At 33.5% G+C, this 16,639-nt stretch overlaps 2 protein-coding genes and 1 long non-coding RNA gene across 3 annotated transcripts; 1 reads left to right on the top strand and 2 right to left on the bottom strand.

Annotated features, from left to right (window-relative positions):
- Positions 1-2,606: 2,606 nt before the first annotated feature.
- On the bottom strand, positions 2,607-7,859 carry LOC105217039 (deformed epidermal autoregulatory factor 1). The gene is made up of 4 exons (XM_011191847.3): positions 7,498-7,859; positions 6,616-7,279; positions 4,995-5,545; positions 2,607-3,257 (listed from the first exon to the last, which is right to left on the bottom strand). Exons 1-4 carry the CDS (start codon positions 7,624-7,626, stop codon positions 3,084-3,086), a joined length of 1,518 nt encoding a protein of 505 aa, XP_011190149.1. The 5' UTR covers positions 7,627-7,859; the 3' UTR covers positions 2,607-3,083.
- Positions 7,860-8,306: 447 nt separating this feature from the next.
- LOC105217038 (tudor domain-containing protein 3) lies at positions 8,307-13,411 on the top strand. Its single transcript, XM_011191846.3, has 5 exons — positions 8,307-8,461; positions 8,515-8,617; positions 8,684-9,268; positions 9,375-10,937; positions 12,691-13,411. The coding sequence occupies exons 1-5, from the start codon at positions 8,427-8,429 to the stop codon at positions 12,997-12,999; spliced, it is 2,595 nt and encodes an 864-aa protein (XP_011190148.1). The 5' UTR covers positions 8,307-8,426; the 3' UTR covers positions 13,000-13,411.
- LOC128921802 (uncharacterized) lies at positions 12,959-15,239 on the bottom strand. The gene is made up of 2 exons (XR_008471107.1): positions 14,614-15,239; positions 12,959-14,534 (listed from the first exon to the last, which is right to left on the bottom strand). It is a non-coding gene; the product is annotated as an uncharacterized LOC128921802 (long non-coding RNA).
- Between the last annotated feature and the right edge of the window lie 1,400 nt (positions 15,240-16,639).

Here is a 16,639-nt window from a genome sequence, read left to right as displayed (position 1 = left end):
CGGTCACAGTAGTTTTTGAGTTTATTCATTGCAAACATACATACAAATCTTTCCTCTTTATAATAGTAGTATAGGTTATTTCATATCCCATATACTAAATGGAGCACCCCCATCTTCTTAAAGCGCCCTTCTACTATTATTTGACGAACCCATTCCTTCCGATTTATTTTATACCACATATGTATATCAGTGAGGGAGTGAGATATTTTAATCAAGACATTTTAATCTAAACCTTTCAGCGTATTTCAACCTCTGCCATTCTGCTGATTTTGGATGCTATTCAGTTAATTTTTTTTTTTATGACCTGTAATTTTTTATATTTATAGCGAATGCAAGACGAATCGGAAATTGAAATTGCTGAAACTGAAACGGCATATCGGTTGGGATCATCAGAATGAGAACTTCCTAACCTTCGATATTTCCTTTGATTATAATTGCGTAGATCACATAGTTCAACAATTTTACCTCCAAACGCTTTCCGATGAATGGTTTTGGTTGGTTTAAGTTTCGAAGCATGATTACTACGGATCCAACCTTTAGTCGTAAATTATGCGGTGGTAGAACAGGCACATCCAAGGTCTTTAAAAATTCAATTGGATAGTTGGTAGCTTCATCATCGTTTATTACACAGAAAATATATTTGAATGAATGATGGGTATCAAAGATCTCATTCTGAATTATGTAGTTTAAGTCGTCCCCATCTTTATTCCTGGCAGCCAAAATTACTCGCTCACTCAACCATTTATTATTTTTATACTCTCGCAACAAATGTTGCTAAAGAGAGTATTATAGTTTTGTTCACATAACGGTTGTTTGTGTCGCCCAGAAATAAAAGTTAGACATGGTGTTATATATATGTATATAAAAGCTCAGTATGAAGAGTGGAGTTGATGTCTGTCCGTCCGTCTTTCCGTGCAACGGATAACTTGAATGGGCGAAATTGGTCCACTGCTACGCCTACAAAATGGCGAAAACCGAAAACTTATAAAGCCATAAATTAAATTATGAAAGTAAAATTTGGTACAGAAGATCACATTAGGGAGGGGCATATTTGAGTGTAATTTTTTTTTGGAAATTGGGCGTGGCCCACTTATATAGCATTTTCTTGACACCCAGATGACACGTGTGGAAAATGGGTTAAATCGGTTCACAACCACGACTACTTTCCATATAACTTAATTTTGAATTCCATCTCATTCCTTCACTTTATAATGTATACATAAGGAACCAATGATGATAGCGGAATAAAACTTTACACAAATATTGCATATCATCTGTGGTTTCACTTGTGAAAAAATTGTCGAAATCGGACTATAACTTTTCAAGACCCCGGATATCGCACATGATGAACTCATCGCCCAAAGGTAATTTTCTCTTAAAATCTCTCAGATAATTTAATGTAATTCACAGGAAAATTTTTTCGTCTAATAGTGTGTCTCTGGTCCAAAAATTATTAAAATCGGGACATAATATCTCCTAGCTCTCTAATTGCAGGTTTTTTAAAAATACGGTGGACTTTATTCCGCATTTATCGGTTAATATGTGAGATAACTTAGCAAAATTAAGATATATTGAATATATTGTTCGTTGGTAGTGAAAATAAGTGAAATTGGTTCAGGAATTACCTCAGCCCTCATATAATATTTATAATGATTTTCATTATTCTATTGGACTTTATGCCAAATATATGTCAATAATTTGCGAAAGTATAAAATGTTCGGTTGCACCCGAACTTAGCCTTTCCTTACTTGTTTACACAGTTTATTTACGTTCACGTCACGGGATGGAATAAAAAGTACCCTATGTCCTGCTCATTGTCTAAAGCTACCCACAAACCAACGGTGGTATTTAAATATTTTTTTTAATGAAAGACACTTATTGTGACATAACTATATAGCTGTCGCGATATTTTTTACTATTTAATATTGTAGAATACATACACTTTTGTTCAATGATTAATAGTTTCCGCAGCGCATGCGACGAAAGACTTTCTAGGGCACTTTTTTGCACCTTGGATACCAACTTAATAAAGAAGTTTTAATAAAGATCCCTAATATTTTCAAGCAATAAATATAGCCTATGTTACTCAGGGTGAATGTAACTTTTCAATGGTGAACGAATTTTTTAAATCGGCCAGTTGTTTTTGAGTATGTGAGTATTACAAACATACATACAAATCTTTTCTCCTTATAATAGTAGTATAGATATATCAAATAACTGTTTTATAACTGTTATGTATAAATCTTTACCAATAATTTATAATTTTTTAAGCAATATTTACCCCGTTATAAACGATGAGATGTTGAGTAAAAACTTCCGTTGCATGCATTTAAAGCTTCTCTTTAATCGAATGTCAAAGCGATAATATTATAGTTTTCTTATTGATAATTAATTTAAAAATCACTAAATAATTACGTTCTCACCTTTCTCCGTTGCAATGGATAATGTGCCAGTTTTTAACAAGAAAAGGAGTCAATATGCGATATGCCTTCTCCGAGTTAATTTAAGAGTTTAGTTTGTAAGTCGAGTTTAGTTTGTAATTTTATTATATTACTTATTACTTACCTCTATATATGTATTTATACCCAAAAATTTATAATACAAAATCGCGTCTAGGGTATTTATTTCCAATTTAATTATTTTAACCATTACACACCCAAATTTAAAGATTTCAAGTGCCATGAACAAAACACGTTATTATTATTTTGTTTTTGTTTTTTTCACTACACTTATGTTTATGAATTTGATTTTGAAATCTTTATTAGATGTTGTAACGGCAGTTTTATCCATAAAATAATAAAATGTTAAAAGTTTAACTATGTGCTTAGAAACTAATGAAAATGTATACATAGACGAATATGTATTATGCAATTTTTTTGTTTTCCTTTTTTGTTTTTGTTGTATTTTCCCCATTTTTTGGATATTGGCTTTCACTTTACTTCGTGTTGCGGTTTAAATAAATTTCTTATTTTGTTTGTATTTATTTAGCTTTTGCATTATCCGGTTTTCAGCTATTAAATTCTTTTATCATTTTCAAATGTATAAAGAATTAAAATATGTATACTTTATTATGTACAATTCGCTTAGGACTGCTCATCCACCAGCAGCATAATTTGTTGAGTTGTTGTCTGAGCAGGATTCCTTGTACATTCCACTTGGTGAGCGTTCCAATCTTTTCGTTGACAGAATTCAGAGCAATATGGAGTCTTTCGACAAAGCGAGCACTCGGCTAAAGCTTCTCTGTTGCAATTAGCACACTAAATGGTAAAATGTTTGTGTTTAGTTTTTATTTCAACAAGAGATTATTTTAAATGATTAAGCAATCTAAATACATTTTATAAAATAATACATTTAAATGGAAAAAAATTTGGATTGGTCTAAAGTTAATTTTGTCTTCGCACTTACGAAATATTTACTACTACTCGAAAAGAGAGTTCCAAATATCTTACTTTGTGTAATCTCGTGGAGCCGTATAGAAGTCTAAAATGGCTTGAATAAATGTTTTCTCATTTTAGTATAAGCTAAAGCTTCTCTGTTTCCTGCGATGTATATATACATACATGTAATAAGAATTTTTAAACCATGGGAAAATATGGGAAGTAGGATGCCCAAGACTTTCCCAAATTTATTAAATTCGACACATTCGGCCTTCGAACTAGAGGACTTGGTATTCGACTAACCGAATTAACCGAAAAGGGAATTATTCGAATAATAATATACGGTTTGCACTATTCGGATAGTCGTCAGTCATCGACTATTCGAATAGTGTAAGTTCATTAATTTTCTTATTTTAATTGAAAAAGTTAAAATTAAAACTAACAAAAAACTTGCTTTAAAATATAAAAAATAACAATGATTTCACGGGAACCATTAAGTAATGACAAAATAGTTTTTAACCATTTCAACTGGGCGAATGTATTAAATCAGTATTTTTCATAAAACGTCTATTTTGATATAAGTTATATAGAAAGAAAGCAAAAAAAATCTAAGGCTGTTTGGATTTCAAACCGCAGTAGAACAACTATTCGAATAGTCGTAACATTGTAACATTAATCGCATAACATTAATCACATAATTTTAAGAGCCCTACTTCGAACGTATTGATACATAAATATTTATAAAAGTAAAAGCTCGTTCGTTAATGAACCAAGGTTTTTATTTGTGTCAAAAAAATGCTTGTATTGGTTGAAGTGTTAGAGTGTTAATCTACATAGCTACCTACAGAGATAACATGGAAATGCTTTTCCAACCAATTTTACTATCAATACATTTACAATCATAAGGAAAAAAGTATATACATTATAGTATATAAATATTTTCTTCATATTTCAATGGTGTATAATATTTTTCGATCAATTTATATGATAGGTGATGTAAGGGATCAAAGTTGAATCTTTATAAAAAAAATTTAAAATTGTATAGTTCAAAAAATACTGTTACAATTTTTGGAAATGTGGTATGGTGTATGACTTTTATAGGCTTTTTCTCAATGAAAAATAGTGCTAAAATTAGAAAGGATCATTGGTCTAAAGTTCAAGATCCAATGTGATCTCCTCCTATAGAATAACCACAATAATAGGAGGAGAGGAGGTAATTTATATCCATATTTTTGATTTTTTAGAAGTTACATCCCATAATTAATAATAATTATAATAATGTTAATTTTAATAAATCTGTTTTCAAAATTCAAAGGCATATAGTTCGATATTGGAGACTACTTTCGAGAAAACAAGAATGTACATTTGTACAGAGCACTCCTGTTTGTTTTATTTTGCAATGAATATTATTTTTTTTTACTAGTAAGTCTTCTTATTTCTATTGCTTGGCATGTACGATTGCTTTTTTAAACCTTAACATTTTAATTTTCGAAATATGTCATAACAGCAAATTTAATCACGGTTTACAAATATCTAGGTTTTGGATTTAGCGGGTAGGAGCATTACTAAAACAAATTAAAAGTGGTACATTAGTGTGGACGGAATAAAAAGAATTACCTTTTTTGCAGAAATTATTTCGTTTCCATGCAAAGAACCAGAAATATTGGGATCTTCAAGGTTTCGCATGGCGGCCACTGCTGCATCACGCTCCTTTTGAAGAATTTCGATCTTTCGATCGTATGAACTCTTTAAATCGGTCAGAATACGTTTGAAATCATTTGTGGCCTTCACCATTGTGCAATAGACATTCTCCAGGGTTTTCATTGCTTGACTATTATCCAACAATGCAATGGAACTAGTGTCATTTATATTGACAACGTATGTCTCACGATCATAAGGATTAATTTGAGTTTGATCGACCAATTCGGTCGATGTATCGAGGCTGTCATTTAATGTGGGCCAGGGTTCGTCCTTTGATGTGATATTATCTTCAGAAGTTAAGAAGATATTCTCATCAACCACAGTTGCAGTCTGTGGGGGTTCCACGTTATTATTACTGTTGTTGGGGTTATTATTACGTTTTCGCTTCGGTACCGCATCAACATCAAGATCGGTTTGATTTCGCTTCCGACGTTTGTAAGGAGTAAATAAACGCACGGGACCAGATGCTGCAAAAAAATATATTTAATATTAGTATATTTGAACATATATATTGAAGCACACAGAGAAATATTATTTAAAATTTTTGACATGATTTATTATTATTTATAATTCATGACAAACACCGGAGAGAAGTTGCGATTACTTAGTAATAAGAGACCTTAGCAATTTCAAAAGATTTATATTGTACACTCTTTAATGTAAGCTCAAAAACTATTATTGATTTGAAAAAATATTTTATTTTGTATAACTAAAAAACATAACTTTTTATTTTGAAATTAAATTTATGTAAAGCTCAAGTAGAAACTAACTAATTGGACTGAAGAGTCTTGGCCTAATAATTAGAGAACGTTTTGCTAAATAAAAATAAGACTTTATTCTTCGGTATTAAAAATATTTATGTTGCGTAACAAGCTGAATGACCCGCACTCGCTTTCTCATTTGTAAAAGTTATGATGCATTTAACTAAACATAACAAATATCAGAGAAGGTATTTGAGACCAATAACTCGAGAATCAACAGATGAAGCGTCAGAACACTTTGACAATATTCTATTTAAGATTAGTTCTCTAAGACAAGGGTAGATTATTTCTCTATGTAATACAATCACGTGAACCGCCAATATACTTATTAAATTAGAAACATCGTTTTGAAAATGTAATTTAGTTAGAAAGTTATAGCGGCTGCTAAAATATAAAAATATTAATTATTATATTTAATATTTTCAAAGAATTAAAAATCAAGAATTTAATTTAGTTATTGAAACAATTGCAAAATGGAGTTTTATTTTTATATTGCTGCATGTACATACATATTAATAATTATTAATCTAAAAAATTTGAGTATACACATACGTATGTAAGTGTATTTATTATTATAATCTGATTAGGAACTATTCTATATCAAAATTATTAGTACAAATGAATATATACACAACCAATGTTAAGCTGAATGTGAAAGATGCTAAATAATGTAGAAAATTCAAAATAGTTATGAATATACAAAAATCCATTATTTTTTTACTTCTTAAACTTCAACTTATACCGAAAATTTAATTTAATACTAATTGGATACTCACCAGCTTCATCATCGCAACAAACGGTGCAGCTGCAATTTGTAGCGTGTGGTGTCAAAATTCCATCATCTATTAAGGACTGCAATGATTTTCCACCGTACTTAATAGATCTTTTCCAATCTTTGCTCGACCCACGACCACAAACGTTTTCAAATTCACTGGGCGTATACCATTTGTCCTTGTATTTCACACAACGCCCACGACCGCCAGATCCCAATTTACTGCGGTACAAATCAGCGCCGGTTGTCTTGCAACGAATTGGAAAAACCTCCATATGGGTTGTTTCAGCCCAATTGACTCCTGTCCCCGACCCGCAGCCTGAACCAGCACCCTGATTAGGGTGTTCACTGGTTGCAGTACTATCATGACTGTTATTACTGCCAGAACCGTCGTGATTGATACCCACTCCTCCTCCGCCTCCTGTTGTTTGCTGGATGACAATTGTCTTCAAATCTCCCCCCATACTGCCTACAACAGGACTGCTCGATATATAACCGTTATCGACGCAAAGCATTTGCTTAAAATGCGGTAATTGGTCCGGTGTGATCACATTAAACGATGCTCCTGTGATCATAGATCCTATCGGCAGGGACACCGGTACCGAGACCACACCTCCACTACCGCCACTATTCTCATTAGAGGTCACCATTCGTACTTTAGTATCCAGCTTTTAATTTTTCCAATTGTCAAAAAAGTAAATTAATAAATGCAGAAGCAAACGAGAAAAAAAGAAAAAATTGTGTACACATCAATTGCGCTGTTGAAGACAGAAGGTTGTACGCAAGGGAAAGGGGTGTAAAAGCAGTGAGCGCGGGAAGGGGCTGCGCGCAAACTTGTGCTCAGAACGCCACGCCGCCAGCCCTAATACCAGTTTACTATAATTACCTGGTGACCAGAACTCTCCAAAATCACCTCTTCCTTCACCACATCACGCGCTTCGTCATTGAGAACTCCCAGGTCTTTTACATCTCGTATCCTGCCTAGATGCAACTCAGCAGAATCGACCTGTTCCATCTTTGCACTATACTTTTTTCACACTTAATTTCACTTTTATTTGGTACTTCGCGCTTCTCACACTACTTTCCACCGTATTTTAATGAATTTACGTTAAGTTTAATCAGCAAAGTTTTCAATTCGTTAGTTTTGTAAACAATAAATCACATTTTGCTTATAAATAAAATTTTGTGGAAAATATTAACTGAACATGACATTTCTTGATAACAAAAGGTTTGTTTGATTTGTAACCGCTCAAACAAAAATTGACATTTGGAAGGCGACTTCTTTCAAATTCCCTCATTTCTTTGATGCTACCGTATTTATACCCAACTAACTTTTGATCACAAGTATTGATTTTTTAGCCGAAAAATTGTCACAATTATCCAATAACATGTAGATTAGTTAGATGAACGAAATAAATACTAAATATTTACAAAAAAATATAACAAACAAATTACTCAAGAAAACATTATAGAAAGTAAAAAAAATGTTTCCACAAAATAACATAACTGATTTTCAGTTCAAATTGTGTTCATTATGTTATTATGAGTGGGTTTTGTTGAGTGCCAAATGATTAAATTATGTATAAACATGCATTTTTTACTGTCCGCCCCATATATTTTTATAAAAAATATGTTTGAACTACTATTTTCGGAATAGGACCAATATATACATATAACACTGTAATGATGGGTTGTTGCCTTTATTCAACACTTGTATATGGTGGGAAATTTATTATTACACCATGACGTTGTCAGTTGTATTTTTTATTGTAGAATTACCACAACTTAAAAGTTTTGCAATTTTAGTTATAGAAAATGGAGTTAGGTAAAAAGTTATTGGAGCAGGGCTGGTAAATATAAAAAAATTTAAATTTTGGACATTTTGTAAATGTATGAGTTATAGGCACATAACGGAAGAAGGCATTAAAAAAGTTATTGCTGCTGCCTCCAATGAGGATGGTACGGAAGTCAATGATGTACGAAAAGTTATTTCTACCATAATGAATGTAAGGCTTTATTGTTTGTAAATAAAAAAAGATTTATTGAATATAGCTTCCATTTGCGTCAGACAGATTGATTTTCGAGAAATTGCTGGAGGCGCTCTTCCTAGTAAAAGAGACGATAACATTCCTGGCCGAATTGTTCTCCAATTGCAAAAGACAAGAAATATATCAGCGCCTAAATCTAATGAGGAATCCAAAACCGCTCCAAGATTTTTACAATTGGAATTGACAGATGGGCAAACAACAATTCATGCCTTGGAACTAGAAAATATTTCTGCGTTGAGCATGAATTTGCCACCAGGAACAAAAATTTATTTCCGTTCCGAGCGGCTTCAGTTAATGCAAAGTTTTTTGATTCTACGTTCTTCAGAGCTACAGGTTTTAGGTGGTCGAGTTGAGGCAATGGCAGAAAAATGGGAACTGGCCCGTACTATGTTGAAATATGCCAAAAGTGGTCGCAGAATGAGCGGAGTTAATGGTCCACCGCCATGGATACCATTTGGGAAAAAAGTTGAAAATTCACTTACAAATGATCGTAATTTTAAAAGTTTACAAGCAGTAGGATCAGACGGGAAAGAAACAAAAGAGAACGAGGAGTTCAATGCAATGCGAAACGAAGCAATAGCAGAAGCTAGTAAAACAGGATCTAAAAAGGTATTTAGTATGGACATTGTAATGTATATGAGAATTATATACATTATTGATTACGTCTTGTTTGTTTATTCTTGTTCTATACAATAATTATTTTGAATATTTCTAGGTCTTTGGCGGGGGCGGACAACAAATGCTGGATCATAATGTCAAAAAGATACTCGAAAAAGGTTTTAGTGAGGAAGATGCGAAACAGGCTTTGCGCACCACTAATAATAATTTGGAGCGAGCCCTTTATAATTTAAAACGTCGTGGAGAAATCAAACGAGCAGAAGAGAACGTTAATGGCAATTTCAAAAATACGCAATCTAGTACATTTATGACAGCGAAAAGTAATCGCGGAGTACCAACAAGAGAAGTGGGGTCTGGAAAACGTGGCGGACCTCCAGCAAAAGAAGAAGTTGTAGCGAAACCAGCAGGAAATGTATCTCTTTTTGATTTCTTAACGGATAAGTTACCAGTAGATGCTGGATTGATAAATCATGCGACCAATTTGACATCTTCTACGAATATTTCGGAAGATTCGTCAAGATCAAATAAATTTGAAAAAATTAGGAAGGAAACCTCTAAACCCAGTAATAGTGAAAAGAAAACAAGCCTTGACAGCGCTGTCAATTCTAATTCTAACGCTATTCGTCCAAGGTTTGAAAATACTATGTCCAGTAGTTTTGCGGCTAACCGTTCAGTTGGACCAGTAAATGTACGTCAAAGAAGTGAACGCGGTAATACTAATATCAAGGGAGGACGAAACTCTAATGAACGTGTCAAAAGTACATCGATTTATAACCCGTTTAAAGACCCTCCAAACGATCGTCCTAATGAGGTTATTCGTTCTTCCGGAGGCCTTCCCTCCGTTAATAACCAAAATGCAAACCAAGGTCGTAATAACCGAGTATCATATGAACGAGGAAAAATTATTAATTCTTCGGGTGGAGATTCATTAGAGAGTGGAAAGGGTAATTCTGCAAACAAGCGTGGAAATGAAAAGCAACAACAGAGAAACCATGGCGGTACAGAACGTATCGGTGGACACAATGATCAAAGAAACCGCTTTGTCAACAAACGAGAAAATATCAATCAACCCCAAAACAATAATTCTGATGGTAAAAATGGTGGTACAACTAAAAGTACGGCTACGCAAAATTCAAACGCTAGTAATGCATGCCAAATGAATAAATTAATTGAAGATACTTCTAAATTGAAAATTTCTGATCCCGGTCGAAGTCCCGAAACGAGCAGTAACACAACTGTTGAATTTCGGTCTAACTTGCAACAATCACCGAGTGCTTCTCAAAATTTTGGATCAAGTCAGCAAACTAACCAATTACAAAGCTCTACACAAGCTAATAATGGTTATTCTTACGACACAAGTAAAATAATTGGTTTTCAAAACAAGAAAACAAATGAATTTGCTATGACCTTGTTAAAGAGCCAAGGGTTAGGTGCATCAAAATCCGCTTTAGGTACTCAACAGCAACAACAACCATTGTCAACCCAGTTACAAGCACCGTCTCAAATGAATACTTATGTCACCCCTACAAGTGACTACTCGGTTCCCACTCCACAGACAGTGTCAGTACCCATCCCCAGTCACTTTGGAATGGTTCAAGGTGATGGCTGGCACTGGAAAGTTGGAGATTTATGTTTTGCCAAATACTGGGATGATGGACGGGTAAGTTTTTAAAGATGGATTAATATTGTCAAATAATTAAAAGGTTTAGGAAGCAAACTAAGAGTACTGGTGGGACTATACACGGGCCACTGTAAGCTCAGGAAACACCTACACAAACTTCAGGCTTGGTCTCATCAGAAACATGTCGCTTCTGTGACAGGGAGGCTGAAACTCCTCTATACCTACTATTAGAATGTAGCACTTTACAGGAGCATGAGCAGAAACAGAATTTTGGGACTTACCATCCCAATTGAGGGGCTCATCGACTCGTTCCTAGCACCATTCTGGAATTCATCAGAGTGCTGGGGCTAATGTAGGTGATGTAGACATCGGGAGGGCACACAGGTCGCAGTGCATTCCTCTATATTTCATTTGGCTTCTGCACAGTGATTAACATATACAAACTCCCGTATCAGATCATCTGCCCATAATCATCTCTATTCAGACTCCTCCCACGGGTTTTTCCTCGGAATATCCTTTTCTTTCTTAATTTTTAACGAGGCTCCATACAAATATAGGGACTCCTTTAAAATTATTCCTTGATAGTTCACTTTTAAATTTTGTATTATGCCCTGGTCGAAAAGTTTTGTTTGTAGAAGGAAATTTGTATGAAATTTGACTTCTATTGCCAATTTAATAGTTCGAGTTATGGAGAACTTCGAGTAATAGAAGTTTGAGTTATGGAAGGAAATTTGTATGAAATTTGATTTTTAAACGCTTTTGTCAATTCAAAAGTTCGAGTTATGGAGATCTTCGACTTATAGAAGATCGAGTTATGGAAGTTCCACTGTATCTCTTTCCACGAATAGTGAAGACACTTTTAGTCTTGTTACTCCCAATCTTCACCCAAAACTTAGACGATGTATTTGACAATCTATATTTGTTCACTCTGCCAATCGGATTTTGTAGGACTATTGGTGAAAATAGATTTTTTTAAATGCATTTCCTTAATATCCATAAAATCAAAAGACTGTTTGCATTTTAATTTACATGCCTTAAGGGAGGGGTCTGGGTTTTCACTTTCAAAAAATCGATTTTTTTGTTTTATCTTATTGTTTAACATTTCAATAATATGTCCTCAAAATTTTCCGATCTAAGCAATATTCATGAAGTTATTGTTTAATTAGTCTCGGGGGTCTTTAACGCTCTAACTCTAAGAGTCTAGTTTTTCTCAAAACTACTTTTTTGAAGTCCGTGTTCACTGCCATTTGAAAACTACTCGACCGATTCATTTCAAACTTGGTACAAATTTTCTTCACATAAAATACCTCCCCCCTACGTTTAGTAATTTTTTTTTTAAGGGTGTTTCCCCCCCTGAAATTTGCGGAAATTTTAGTCGAAAATAACGGTTCACACTTTAGATGGCCGCCAAAAATTTTTAAATAAAAAAAATAATAATCAGAGAACGTTGGGGTGAAGATTTGTTTAAAATTTAACAAAATTTTTATGGTTTTTCATTTGCGGATAATTTCCGGCCGAGTTACAGTGAACACCGCAAATTGTTTTTTTTTTTTTTTTTCAAGACGTCCTTGGGGAAGCTCTGTCACGGGCTAATGGTTTAATATTTTTGCATGAAAAATCTACAGAACATAGTCAAAACTATGCTCAATAATGTATAGAAGGTTTGAATAAAATTCCTTAATCGATATTTGATATAAAAAATCACAAAAAAAGTGTTTTTTTTTTGCGCTGAAACCCAGACCCCTCCCTTAACATATATTTTATACTTTAATAATGTTATTTTATATTTCAGTATTATGAAGCTGAAGTAACTGCGGTGTCTGAGAAAACATGTGTAGTATTTTTCCTTGGATATGGAAATCACGAGGAAGTTCTAAAATCTGATTGCCTGCCTATAACTGATGGCAATCATTGTCCTGTGAATAATTACAACTGTTCCATCCCATATCAGCAATCTCCACAAGAACAGTCCCATGCAATATCACCAATTAATTCATCTCAACAAATGCAACAGGGAGCATATCAACGAGGCGGAGGGGGATCGCAACGTTTTCGAAGTGAAAGGCAAATGTATGTCCCACCACACAAACGTGAAAATTGACAGGTATTACAATATCAAACATTATCAACAAATGTGCATGTGACGCAGCATCCTTAAACATAAAGAAACAGTTCATTAAATATGCCATTAGAAGACCGGCTACTTAAATTTCTTCAAAGGGTCTTTGTTGGAACAAATAAAATAATAAGGTTACCAAAGGCTTGTTAAAGTCAGAAATATGGCATGATGTAAAAATTATACATGAGTTAAAACAAGTTCAGATTTATTCACATGATTCAAAATTCTTTTAATTTAAGCAATTATAAACTTTGAACATGCATCTGAACTTAAATGATGTGTGTATGCTAAAAACTAAAAATCGATCTGTTTAATTTACAAATACTAAACGGCAATGATTAACCTAACTGGCATAAAATAGAATGCAAATAAAGAACAATACAGTCAAAGCAAATATTGTTTGTACTTATTACATCATTTGTACCTTGTTACAGCAAAAATTGGATGGTCTCATCATGTTACAAATAAAGCATTGATCCATATCTGTTGATATATATGAAAAGATCCAGAAGAAAATGAAAAAAAAACAATAAAGGGCGAAAAACAGTCCCGATCGTACTGATCATAAAATTCCAACTCTACCTAGTCGGCTTCTAAGGTCAGGAAAGCCTTTCAACCGTCCCGCGTACAATCAGAAAAGTAAAACTTCTTAAGCGTCTAAAAAATATGAAAAATCAACCTCTGAAAGCCAACTGTTTCAATTTGCGGAAGGGTACATTTCTTGGAGTATTAAATGATTATGTTTACTGATGAAAAACGTTTTAATTTATAGGCACACCATGGCTTTCAATACTATTTTCATGATTTACACAAAGAAGAAATGTGCTTAAGACGCCATCGTAAGTGGGTAATTGTACGGGATGGCTTCACGTTTTATAGGGGTTGGTCACCATATTCTTCGGACATACCGCAATTAAAAACGTTTGCGTTAGCTTGCATGCAAAGATTAAGAAGGAAATCAATACGAATATATAGAATCCCTTTAATTGCAGCAAAATTACACATGGAGATAAATTTCGCTAAACTACATAGACTTCATCCATCATTCAACGCATACATATGTATGCATGAATTTATTGCAAATTAGGAAACAGTACAATTTACAATTTTCAATTTAACCTAAATACGTCTAATATTAACACTCACTTAAAATTTAAAAATTAGCTATTTTTCTTTCAAAAATAAATTACTTTAAGTGCGCCTATGCTAAAGACCAAGAAAAGATGCCCTTATTGTAAACTGCTCTAAATAAAAAAATACAATTTTGTTAAATTTGTATACATTTGAACATTATCCCTGAAATATCATTGAATAACCAACACTTTTGCAGATTAGCTTATATTTAATTGAATCCAAAATAAAAGTTCATAGCCGAATACTATTGTAAGAACGGGTGCATCTAACCTATTGACGAGGAGTGATCCATTTTATATACTTATTTATGCGAAATAAAAGTTAAAATGCAAAGACCGAAGCAAACATTGTCACAGCCTGCAACAACATTTCAAATACAACAACTGCAAAGGAAAAACAAAATTGTTTTGAATATTTAACTAGATGACAACCTCGTCAAACGGTTTGAAAATAGTCCAATACTTCGAAAGACCGCGTTCAAACGCGAATACTGTTGTCTGGGCAACTACTGATTTGCAGGACCACTTTCACACAGGCAACTCCTGTTGCTAATTCTCGGGCGATTCCCTTTTGCAATTCTTGTTCAACGACTCTGTTCTTGTCTTTTTTTCATTCTCTTTCATATAATTTTCTCAACTTCATGTACGCATCGTTTCCAAACAAAAAGTATATTTCATTAACTAATTTTTATCGTTATTCTCCATTTTCTAACAGTTTTAATTATATTATGCATATTTCTATATGTATTTGGAAATTACATACAAAATTAAATGATTAAATTCAAATTTTCAAATATAATGTATACATTAATTTTAAAATGTGCGCAAATGCAACACTGTTACGTAGCAGCGAACTGTTACGAATAAGAACACAAAGCGTGTTGCCCGAACACAGCGGACTCGGCGCGATTCTCCTCTCCTCGTCGCCCCTCTCTTATAAAACTAAGAATTGCCGCAACAAGAATTGCCTGTGTGAAAGGCGTCTGGGAGAGGAACAAGAATGATATAAGACAAGATTACGACAGGCTGAAGCGTTCACGACCCACGAATGGGAATAGGCAACAGAAGAATTGTCAAATGGAAAACGGAAATGTGAAACATATTGAACCAAATTGAATAATGTGCAGATAAAATATCACAATGAACGTAATTCTTAAAATCTTCATTTATAAAATGATCCAATATAATAATGCATATTCATAATTAAAATTATATGTTTTGTTACAAAAAGTTCGCTGTTTTGCCAACTTTGTTGGTTGGAAAAGTGAAAAAAATTCTTTATAGACGACTTTTTTTGTACTATTGTTGTTTAATTCCGCCATTGCGGACTTCTTTTTCAAGTTAATACATTTTTCTCTTAGAATTTTAAATAATAATTAAGCACTAGCCTTGACTTCAGCTCTTTGTTTTGGTTTTATTGTTTTGTACCACCGTGCAATTTTGTTTTGCTCGCGTGTTCGTGGTCGTGAAAGTTGTCACTCAACAGGAACTCAAAACCCAAAAAAGTTAACTGTAAACGTCTGTCGCAATCTTGTCTTCTATCATTCTTGGGAGAGGAGCTACAGGGAACGGAAAATCGCGCCAAGTGTCTGCAACACTTGGTAGCAGTTCGGTACGACTTAAATCAGGATTCTTTCTCATTTTGAAATTCTTAACATGGTTGCATTTGCGCATATTTTCAAGTGCAGTACAAAATAAATAAAGTAATTGAAAATTTGAATTTTATAATAGCAGTTCGATAGGAAAAGCGTTGGATAGAAACCAATCGAACACAATATCCAGATGTTCAGGCAACAAGACCGCACTAAATACCCTATTACGTATGCGGAATGCCCAATTTTCTTTTTCAATTTTTCATTTTTTACTCCTTAGTTTATAGCCATACAATTTTTTGAAGATTTCGCATATTCTCTTGTACTAATTCAACTGGAATAAATATGCTGTTGCTTTCACATATACGTTTTTGACAAGCGATCAGCGGCCAAAGATATCGAAAAGAGAAGAATTGGCAAATACATATACAATTGTGCAAAATATAGACCCCTTTCACACGGGCAATTTTTGTCGCGGCAATTCTTAGTTTTATAGGAGAGAGGGCGACGAGGAGAGGAGAATCGTGCCGAGTCTGCTGTGTTCAGGCAACACGCTTTGTGTTCTTATTCGTAACAGTTCGCTGCTTCGTAACAGTGTTGCATTTGCACACATTTTAAAATTAATGTTTACAATATATTTGAAAATTTGAATTTAATCATTTAATTTTGTATGTAATTTGCAAATACATATAGAAATATGCATAATATAATTAAAATGTGCTAGAAAATTGAGAATAACGATAAAAATTAGTTAATGAAATATATATTTTTTGCTTGGAAACGATGCGTACAAGAAGTTGAGAATATTATATGAAAGAGAATGAGAGAAATACACGAACAGAGTTGTCGAACAAGAATTGCTCGTGTGAACGCAAGGGGCGACAGCAAAAGAGAATC

Source organism: Zeugodacus cucurbitae, chromosome 4, assembly GCF_028554725.1.
Source record: "Zeugodacus cucurbitae isolate PBARC_wt_2022May chromosome 4, idZeuCucr1.2, whole genome shotgun sequence".
Lineage (NCBI taxonomy): Eukaryota > Metazoa > Arthropoda > Insecta > Diptera > Tephritidae > Zeugodacus > Zeugodacus cucurbitae.
This window is presented reverse-complemented; position numbering and strand designations above follow the sequence as displayed.